Here is a 9,962-nt window from a genome sequence, read left to right as displayed (position 1 = left end):
ACCCGGCTAAGGCCGGCGCTGCCGTCGGGGGTTCCCTCTCATCGGGGTTCCGTCCCGTCGGGGTTCCCTCCCGCCGGGGCTGTGGGCAGGAGCTGGGCCCGGGCAGGGGCCGTGGGGCCGCCCGGGGCCGCCCGGGCAGCGGGGCCGGTGACCGGACAGCGGCCKCTCCACAGGGACAGCGGCAGGGCCAGCCCCGTTGCGCCGCGTCCCGTGCAGGCACCCGCTTGGCAGGCGGCAGGTTTCGGGTGCGGGGAGCGACGCGGGTGCTGCTGCCACGGCCGCGGTGGCTGTGCCGGGCGCCCTGGCGCGAGCCTTATCTCTCCTCGCCACGCGGCCGCTGCTTATCGGGTGCCCGCGCTCGCCGCCAGCTCGCAGGTGGCCCCGTGCGCGGCGCTTGCGCGTCCCCGGGCCTGGCGGGCACAGCGTGTGCAGGAGCCGCGGGCACAGCCCTGCTCCGCATCCCAATGGGATTCGGCTCCCCTGGCACAATCCCAGGCGCCGGTGGCTGTTAGCGCCGATGCCACCTGCATGCGGAATGAGGGATCCCTGGTGGCACTGGCTGCAGTCCCTGGGTCTGCTCCTGCTCGTGACCCTGCTGTGGGGGCTGCCGTGGTCCCAAACGCTGCCCACGCCTGTGGCTTGGGCTGCCCYAGAGGAGTGCCAGGCTGTGTGCCGGGCTCGCTCAAACCATTAGCTAATAGCTGGGCAGGGAAAACAGTAACTCCGTCCTAGTGGTCCAGCAGGGATGTCCGGGCAGGGGACAAAGCCCAGGGTGAGGTATCCGTGTTGTGCGCTGGCCCGTGCCGAGCCCAGCTCTGTCTGCTCTGTGCAGAGGCAGGAGCCSCAGTTGCTGCTGCTTCTGCCCATGGAGCTGCTGAACGTGGCTGGGACAGGGTGAGGTGTCCAGGGCTGGTAGACGTGAAGCCTTCGGCGGGGGACGTTAAGGCACCGGCTCAGATGCTGATGACAGTCCCGGGTGCTCCCTCCCCACTGCAGTGGCCTCGGCCCCGCTGCCTGGCCAGCTCCCAGCGCTCCGGCCGTCCCGGCAGTCCTTGACCGCCCTCGTGGCGCAAGGACGGGAGCCGCGGTGAAGCAGCGGTGACGCCGGTGGCCCCGCGGGGTGGCAGCGCTTGCGCCAGGGACGTGTTGGGACCTTGGCAGCAGCCCCGGGCTGYGAGAGGGTGGCAGCGCGTGGGGACATGTGGCTGACCTGCCGTGTCAGGGCACTCGGAAAGGGGACRGCTCCCAGGGGAAGAGGCTGGGAAGAGCCTTGCTCCCTGCTGGGGCGAGTGCAGACCCCCAGCAGGGCTGATCATGCAGCCCCCAACCGTCACAGAATCACAGAATATTCACGGTTGGAAGGGACCTTTAGAGATCATCCAGTCCAACCTTCCTGCTCGAGCAGGCACACCTACAGCATGTGGCACAGGGTGGCATCCAGGCGGGTTTTGAAGACCTCCAGAGAAGGAGACTCCACAACCTCCCTGGGTAGGGAGGTGTTCCACTGCCCACCTCGCCCACCTCCGCGCTTCCCGAGTCAGCAGCTGCGTGGGGGCTGCTCCCATTTCCAGCCCGCTCGGCACCGTCACGGACACCCCGCGAGCAGCCCTACCAAGCAGCACTTGGGCTGACCTYGTGGGGTTGCTGCAGCATTGCGCTGGTGTCTGCAAAGAGCATGTTGCACGTGGGGACGATTGAGGGACTGCTCATGCCGGGCTTTATCCGCTGACCATAGTCCAGCGCTGAGCTTCCCACAACCGTTATATTTGCCTTGGATGTGATAATTCCGGACGGCCTCTCCCTGGTGGTCGCTCATCCCCCCCTGCAGACCCATCTGCTGATGGGCAAAGCAAACGCGCCATTCTTCTGGCACCCTGCTCAAACCAGCAGCGTGAGATGGAGCGTTACCTACCCACTTCAGACAAAGCAGCCTCTGTGCTTCTGAAACAGCTTATTTGGGCTCGCAGGAAGCTTTCCTCAAGCTCAGGTCTGCTGTGTCAGCAGAATTAGCCTTTCACAGCAATCCAATGCGCTTGTTTTCCCCTCATTGATTCTTCTCCACAAAAGCAGAATTGCGCCAGCTCCACTTTAACGCTTTCTCTGGTTTGGTACTGACAAGACCAGCTCGTGTCTTGCAGATATTTCCTTACCCGTTAAAGCCTGATAGAAGTTTTAGGGTAGGGCTTAGTGCTGCTTCCCACTCGGGGACACTTGCTGTCTGTCGGCAAAAGGGGTGGCCAGGTGTAAGTTGACTGCAGCTGCCCTCGGTTAAGTGGTGTCTGGATGCCATAGGAAGGCTCTGCTAGCCAAGACTCATGTTACAAATAAAACAGATAATATCCAGGCAGATCTATTGCTTCAGCTGGAAGGAGTCTCCTTTATTTTGCTTGATGCAGAATAATAAAGTGAACATCGTGGAGGACCCCTTGCAGTCAGGAATGCTGCTGCAAAGGGTGCGTTCATCTTCAGGAACACAAAATGCTTCAAAATCCAGGGTGTTTTTTGATAGTTCTGTTATGTGCATTTGCTCTGCATAGGCGTGGGGAAGTTTTGCTTCCTGCTGCTTATCTCTAGCGTCTCAGGTGCTGGATACGAGTGCTCTGCACTTGGCGGGTGCTCTGCACGCAGAATGGTCCGTTCTGCTGCACTGAGGACCTGTTGCAGGGCACATCTCTCCTGACGAGTCCCCAGCATCCCAGGGCACGTCTTGCTGAAGTCTTGCACTGTGTCACGCTGCTGACTCCAAGAGGATTTTCTRTTTGTGGGACCCTCTGCTTCTGTATCTTCTACTGTGATATAATGCGTTGTCATTGTCCTTTCTCCAACTATTTGTATTCAGAGGCAGAAAGTTTCTTGAGCTGTCSTAGGGGGTGGCAAAATCTTGGAGAAAACACTACAGGGGATAGCAGGTTATGGCAGGGTGCCCGCCGCTGCCCATGCGCTCCGGCTGCTGCTGCCCGGCTCCATGGGAGGCTTCACTGCGCTCCGAGCAGGGCAGGGCTGCTCCTGCCCCTGGGGACCCACGGCAGCAGGAAGGGCTTGGCTGCTCGTGCCTGCTTCCCGCAGGCCCTAATCCCTGTCACAGGGTTTCCACGTGGCCAAGTTTGCCCGCTGACAGAGTCGCATGTCTCGGCTCCTGTGAGATGCCCACTGGCTCCGGCTCCGTGGCCTTCCCGCTCTGCTCTTCCTGTGCTCCCCTTTAAGGCCCTGCCCTGCATGTCTGGAGGGAAAGGTGATTTTGGGACGCTGACTCTGGAGTTGCACAAGAGGGATCTCCAGAGAGGAGACAGCTCTGGGGGTTGCTTCCTAGCTCTTGCTCCATGAGATCTGCATCTGTGGGCTGGATTCCAGGTGCCAGGCTTAGCTGCTCACGTTCGAGGAGGCAATCAGGACTTGGCCGGCGCCAGCCTGCGGGGACTGTCAGGGCCCTGTTATCTCCGTGTCACAACGTTTGGGCTTAAGGTGACGCGCAGGGTCAGCTGGAGCCGAACCTGAGCCTTGCTCTGTTTGCAAATCGTTGGCTCGTGTTTCGGTGTAGGGCAGCTGACCTGCTGGCAGGAGAGCGTGCAGCTCCGCGCTCTGGAAAAGCACTTTGCGTGGGGCTGGCGCCGGGAGCCCCGCCAGGCTGCGGAGGCGCCGCGCCAAGGCTTGGCATCGCGGCGAGCACCGGGGCTGGCCTCGGCCCTGCTCCACGGTGGGCATCCTCACCTGCAGCTCCCCGGGCTTCACCAGCACTCTGCGTCCCTCAACAGCTGCCCTGGCCGCAGCAAGGAGCATCTTCCTCAGAGCTCCCTGCGTAAAGTCTGCTCTGCTCCCGCGGGAGCACCTGGGGCACCTGACCTGCGGGTGGAGGTTGGGCTGACCACAGCTGGATGTGTTAGTGCCAGGAGTGCAGGGCAAGAGCAGCCCTGGTGCGTGGGCGGGCGCTGGAGCGACCCGGGCAGCTGCCCRCTCACCGCCGTGACGTTGAGTCCCTTCTCTTTCTCTTCCTAGCTCCTGCACCTCTGCCTCTGAGAAGGACACGGGAGGTGAGTGAAGCAGTTGCTGCTGCTCGCAGTAGGTAGTTTCTGCCTCAAGGTCCGTGGGCATCCACAGCCTCCAAGCACAAGTTGGTTGGGGAACACTGAGGCTCTCGGATTTTCTCAGCCAACACTGACGGCTGAGCCCCTGCTTGGGCAACAGAGCATGAAGGACCCGTTTTATGACCTATTTTGGCAACTTGTGTGGCCCAAGGCAGAACCTCGCTGCCCCAACACCTACCCTGAGCCCRTGGGTGGGAAGCGGGACTCCCCGAGGAGTCCTGTAAGAGCCTTGCAGAGGGACACAGCCCTTCTCTGGCCCCTTCTGCAGGAGCAGAGCAGAGGGAGAAGCAGTACCGGGCCCATCGCGGGTTTGGGGATCGCCGTGGCGGGGTCATCAGCGCCCGCACGTACTTCTACGCCGACGAGGCCAAGTGTGACCAGCACATGGAGATCTTCCTCCGCTGCATCAACGCCTCAGGCGAGTGCTCCGCCGTGCCCTGAGCGGTGCCGGGGTGCTTAGGGGAGCCCGCGGGCTGGCGCTCTGCAGCTGGGCTCGCTGCGCTGCCCCTGCCCGCGGCTCGGGTGTTGCTCCCGCTCGGGAGCTGCTCTGGTCCCATCGGCTTTGTGCTTTGGGGCTCTGTGCAGGTGGCAGCTCTGAGGACGGCTTCTCGGCCATCAAGCTGACCGCCCTGGGCAGGCCGCAGTTCCTGGTGAGTGCCCGGGGGCGCCAGGGCTGTGTCGTGGTGCAATGGGGAGAACGGCACCGGCAGCTCACGCCGAGCTCTGCTCTCKCAGCTGCAGTTCTCGGAGGTGCTGGTCAAGTGGCGGAGGTTCTTCCACCAGATGGCTGCAGAGCAGGGCCAGGCTGGGCGTGCAGCGCTGGAGACGAAGCTGGAGGTGGAGAAGCTGCAGGTGAGCTGGGTGATGCCCGAGGGACAGGGCTGTGCTGCCGGAGAGCTGGCGGGCACCCAGCACCAGACGTGGGCTGCTGGACGGCRGGTTTCCGTAGGGCTCCCCAAGCAGCTGTGACCTGTGATGCCTCACATCTGCACTGGTCCCCCCGTACCAGCCTTTGTGGCTCACTGTGGTGCTCTTCCCTCCATACTTGTCCTGGCCCTGCCTTTTCCCTGCTGGTTTATCGCTGTCTTCAGTTGAGGGACTCCCACTCCTCCCTGTTGCCATGATCTCCGTCCTGTCGCGCTGCTCCTTGGAGCCATTGCCATGCTGGAGTGGGCTGCTCCTTGCCCTGGTGTGCACGCTGGCCCTGGGGGTCTTCCTACCTGCAGCATCGGCACTGACGCTGCTCTTGCCCGCAGGAGGCCCTGGCCAAGCTTGGCATCGCGACCAAAGCCGAGAGTCAGCACTGGTTCACGGGCGAGAACCTGGGCCTGAGCGGGTGAGCTCCGGGCCCTGCGGTCCTTGGGGTGCGAGGGGAGCTTGGCATGGGCCGGGGTGTCTCCAAACAGAGGAGGTTCTGCTGGAGGTGGCTAGATGGGTCGGGGTGCTGCATGGGGCAGTTGTCTACCCTGCATGCGGTGAGGGGTGGGATGGGCAGAGACCTCCCTGCTCTGGTGACCTGTCCCTCTGCTCACAGCACTGTGGACCTGCTGGACTGGAACAGCCTGATCGACAGCCGCACCAAGCTCTCCAAGCTGCTGCTGGTCCCTAACATGAAGGTGGGTAAAGTCAGGCCCTGAGCAGCCCTGCGGGCAGTGCCAAGCCAGGCAGCTCCTCCTTATCCCCGCCTGCCCCCTGGCTCTGCTCTGGGCTCAGAGACCCTTCCCCACTAGGCATCTGCCACCTTTTCTCTTTGGCCTCCAGCCTGGGGCACGAGCATGTCCCTCGYTTCATGGGAAGAAGAGTCCTCCTTTTTACCATGGGTACCAAAGAGTAGGTCCAAGCATGGGGCTGCTTTCCACGAGCCAGGAGCTAGGCACTTGGGTGCTCCTGTAGTGCCCTGCTTAATGCAGAGCAGAGTCAGGCCTGGCAGCTGCAGGGAAGCTGGGCAGAAGGGTGGCAGTGTCACCCGTGCTGGCCAGCAATCCTTGAAGGCCTGGAGAGGCAGTTTGTGGTGCACAGGCAGCTCCAGGGCCACATGAGCACCCGTCACCTCCCTGCATAGCCTGTGCCAGCTGCATCTCCTGCACGGCCGCGTTGCTCCACACCAGTACAGCCCACAGCCTAACAGTGCCTTGGTGGTGTGGGGTATGTGGGGCACTGGCAGGCCTGCTTGGGCATCCTTTGCATGCTGTGCTCATCGCTGGGGTCTGAGGAGTTGCAGCAAGGAGCAGTTCTGGAGACCACCTGGAGATGAAGAGCTTCCCGTGGAGCTTTTCTCTGCCTCCAAGCAGGCTCGGCCGTAGGCAGCATCTTCCTGCAGCACTTTTCCTTTCACCCAGGCAGGGCAAGTTCCATGGCCCCATGGCTGTTGTCATTTCAGACTGGTCAGCTTGAGCCCCTGCTCTCCCGCTTCACCGAGGAGGAGGATCTGCAGATGAAACGGATGCTGCAGAGGATGGACRTCCTTGCAAAGGTCAGGAGATGCTGGGCGGAGAGGGCTGGGAGCAGGTCCCGCTGCAGAGGGTGATGCAGTGGCAGGCAGGCTCAGCCCCATGGTGTTCCCTATCCAGAGGGCCGCAGAGACTGGTGTGAGGCTCATGGTGGACGCAGAGCAGTCCTACTTCCAGCCGGCCATCAGCAGGCTCACCCTGGAGATGCAGCGTCGCTTCAACAGGGACCGGGCAGTCATCTTCAACACCTACCAGTGCTACTTGAAGGTGAAGCCCTGCAGGAGACTGCGGGGTCCAGGGTACACGACAGGGGAAAGGACCTGCTGGAGCAGCTGGGTCCCATAGAGACCTTGTCGTTCCTCCGGGGCTGGGCCCTGGAGGCGCAGGGCAGATGTGGCACTGATAGGGTGACAATGCGTTGTCTCTTCCACCTGCTGGCAGGAGGCTTATGACAATGTGACTGTGGACGTGGAGCTGTCACGCCGGGAGGGCTGGCACTTTGGCACCAAGCTGGTGCGTGGTGCCTACATGGAGCAGGAACGCAACAGAGCTGCCCAGATCGGCTATGAGGATCCCATCAACCCCACCTATGAGAAGACCAATGAGATGTACCACAGGTAGGAGACAGTCCCAGCTATAGTCCTCCCATCCTACTGGGCACAGACTTGGGCACGTCTTCCCACAGAGCCCTGTACTGCCCTGCAGGTGCCTGGACTATATCCTGGAGGAGATCAAGCACAGCCGGAAAGCCAATGTGATGGTAGCATCTCACAACGAGGACACGGTCAAGTTCACCCTGCGCAGGTAGGAGCTGGGGAGGTGGCAGAGACACTGGCACACACCAAGCCTTGTGCCTGAGGACCTGGGCGAGGTAGAGCTGGGCAGAGCAATGGTGAAATGTGCTGCTTTTCTGGTCCATCCTCTGTGCTCAAATACAGTGATCCTACCTCGGATGTGGTGCTCAGAGCCTTGCAGTGGGCTTGGAGCTGKGGCACAGCACAGTAGCCCATGGCAGTTGCAGAGGGAGCCCCATGGCACAGCACATAGACTCTTTCAGTCCCAGGAGTCTTTGGAACGCGGCTCCTGTCCGCGGTGGGGTCGGTGCCTCGCTGTCGTGCGCGGACCGCCCTGCTCCTGCCTGCTCGCTCTGCTTTTCCCAACACTGAGACCTCTGGCTTGCAGGATGATGGAGCTGGGGATCCATCCCTCGGAGAAGAAGGTGTCCTTCGGGCAGCTGCTGGGCATGTGTGACCAGATCACCTTCCCGCTAGGTGAGTACTGCAGCTCCGGTCCCTGGAAACGTGGGGGACTCGGGGCTGATGGAGCAGGGCTGGGGGATGTGTCCCAATGAAAGCGGCGCTGCCAGCGAGCAGGGCAGGAGGTGGGTCCTGGCAAAGAGCACACGCTTTGCTCAACATCGCTCCTTGGCCAGCACTTCTCTGCAGAGGGTTGGCGCAATGGGCAGTTCTGGGCCCTCTGCTCTCCTGTAGCTGACCCCAGCCTTGTCCTCTCCAGTTCTGCTCCTGGCCTAGGCGGTGAACTAGRCATACTAGGGGACCGTCCTCAGCCAGACAGGCTGAGGCATGTGCAGAGATCCATTTAGCCCAGCCCAGACACATGCAGGTCACTATCTCCCTCCCCTCACAGGTCTCCAGAGTGGAGACCCCCAGGCCAGGAGAGCAGCACGAGGCAGACTGGGCAGTTGTCCAGCGTGGATACTGCTCTGTCCTGGAGTTCCCCTAGCAAACTGGACTTGGCTGGGTGTCTGCAATCTCCTCTGGTCATGCTGGAAAAATGTGTTAACTTGATGTTTCTGGTTGAATGCTTCTTGAATTGGCTGGGCCCTGGCTGCTGACATTCCCAGGGCTCCCCGTGACCTTGGCCTTCTCCTTTCCAGCTCGTTCCCAAGCTTCCAGTGCTGAGCAGGAGGAGGGACTAGCTTTTGCTTCCCTCTTCTCTGGGCAGGCTCATCYACATCTGTCTGGACTGCTCCCAGACTTCCCCCTCTCCACTGCTTGGCTGTGTTGTCCATCCAGTGAAATCTGCTGCCRCCTTCTTTGCTGTCCAGGACTTGCTCTCGATTCCCCGAGACCCTCAGAGCTGGTCACACATGTTGTCACTGCACCCTTCCCCACCAGCTCACATCTCCACGATCCCTCCGTAGATCACAGCAGGCAATATGGAATGGTCTAGGGATGAGTCAAATGGGCCCAGATCSTCTTTCCCAGCTGCCTGTCCCACTGGCTTGTTGCATCTATGCAGAGAAATGTCTAGCCCTGGGTGCCCATTGCAGCAGAGCCTGGGGAGACGGAGAGCAGGGAATTAGGGAGGCTCTCTTTGGCTCAGAGCATTTTCATGACCATCTTCTCTGTCTCTGCAGGCCAGGCAGGCTTCCCTGTCTACAAGTACGTGCCTTATGGCCCAGTGAATGAGGTGCTCCCCTACCTGTCCCGGAGGGCCCAGGAGAACAGGGGCTTCATGAAGAGAGCGAACCGGGAGCGGGACCTCCTCTGGAGCGAGTTCAAGAGACGGCTCTTTGCAGGCAGCCTCTTCGGCCCCAACCACTAACTGCCCTGTCCGCTGGGACCCAGACGCGCCACTTGGCCCAGCCTGTGCCCGTGGAGAAGGCTTGTTGTGCCGTAGAGTATAACCACTATTGCAGTTCCTTTTCCTAGTTCTATTGCAGTTTTTCCCCCAGAGGCCTTTGCCCTGGGCAGAGATGTGCTCTTGTTGCTGTTTGAACYACATTTGCCTTCTGGAGGTCGCTGGCGCAGGGCTGCCCTGAGTGCCAAGGCAAGTCCCTTGTGCCACGTGCCAGGGCTGCAGCTGGGGAGCACAGCTCAGCCGCTGGAGATCCCCTGGTGAAAGAGCTGCTGGTGCTTTGCTAGGGTGAGCTTGAGGGTGCAGGAGCAGCCCCCTGCTTCACGGCACGGGCTYGGGACCAAGGGCCCCGCTGTCCCTAGCCCTCACTGAACCAGCACCATGGCATGGCCAGGGCCAGCTCCTCCAGCCGGAGCTGTGGCTTGACCTGTCTCCCAGCTGCATCAGTGCAGATGTGGAGCCCAAGCTGGCAAGGTGGCCAGTGGAGGTCACAGGTGGGCCTGGCAGCACTGGGCAGGGTGCAGGTGCCTCCTGCCTGTCCCGGGGCAGTTGGATCCTCACCAGCTTTGCACAAGCCTGAACCTCAGACTCAACCCCGTAGGTGTCTGCATGCTCTGCCCTGGGGCACAGGGCTGGCGTGCAGTGCTCGCCACGCTGTTCTTGTCCCACTGGCAGGGGCTGACCCCGCTGCGGGTGCCACCACTGTCATGCAAGAGCAGAGACCACTGCCACGTGCCAGGGGAGGCCGGGGAGGCTGTGTGATTCCCTGCGGAGCACCTGGGGGCTGTTCTGCAGCTACCCACTTCTGTCATACACTGGATTTATGGAG

General features: G+C 61.6%; 1 protein-coding gene across 1 annotated transcript in view; it reads left to right on the top strand.

The window, feature by feature from the left end:
* LOC112951047 (proline dehydrogenase 1, mitochondrial-like) overlaps nucleotides 1-9,752 on the top strand; it is a 17,035-nt gene extending 7,283 nt beyond the window's left edge. Inside the window, exons 2-13 of the mRNA XM_026043670.1 lie at nucleotides 3,994-4,028; nucleotides 4,351-4,500; nucleotides 4,668-4,732; nucleotides 4,818-4,934; nucleotides 5,339-5,418; nucleotides 5,617-5,698; nucleotides 6,463-6,555; nucleotides 6,653-6,799; nucleotides 6,974-7,149; nucleotides 7,238-7,336; nucleotides 7,715-7,803; nucleotides 8,913-9,752. Coding sequence (XP_025899455.1) covers nucleotides 3,994-4,028; nucleotides 4,351-4,500; nucleotides 4,668-4,732; nucleotides 4,818-4,934; nucleotides 5,339-5,418; nucleotides 5,617-5,698; nucleotides 6,463-6,555; nucleotides 6,653-6,799; nucleotides 6,974-7,149; nucleotides 7,238-7,336; nucleotides 7,715-7,803; nucleotides 8,913-9,100 — 1,321 coding nt within the window. The 3' untranslated portion in view covers nucleotides 9,101-9,752. The remainder of the gene's footprint in view (nucleotides 1-3,993; nucleotides 4,029-4,350; nucleotides 4,501-4,667; nucleotides 4,733-4,817; nucleotides 4,935-5,338; nucleotides 5,419-5,616; nucleotides 5,699-6,462; nucleotides 6,556-6,652; nucleotides 6,800-6,973; nucleotides 7,150-7,237; nucleotides 7,337-7,714; nucleotides 7,804-8,912) is intronic.
* Nucleotides 9,753-9,962: the final 210 nt, after the last annotated feature.

Source organism: Nothoprocta perdicaria, unplaced genomic scaffold (genome assembly GCF_003342845.1).
Source record: "Nothoprocta perdicaria isolate Ctin4 unplaced genomic scaffold, notPer1 scaffold_334, whole genome shotgun sequence".
In the NCBI taxonomy this organism is placed as follows: Eukaryota; Metazoa; Chordata; class Aves; order Tinamiformes; family Tinamidae; genus Nothoprocta; species Nothoprocta perdicaria.
This window is presented reverse-complemented; position numbering and strand designations above follow the sequence as displayed.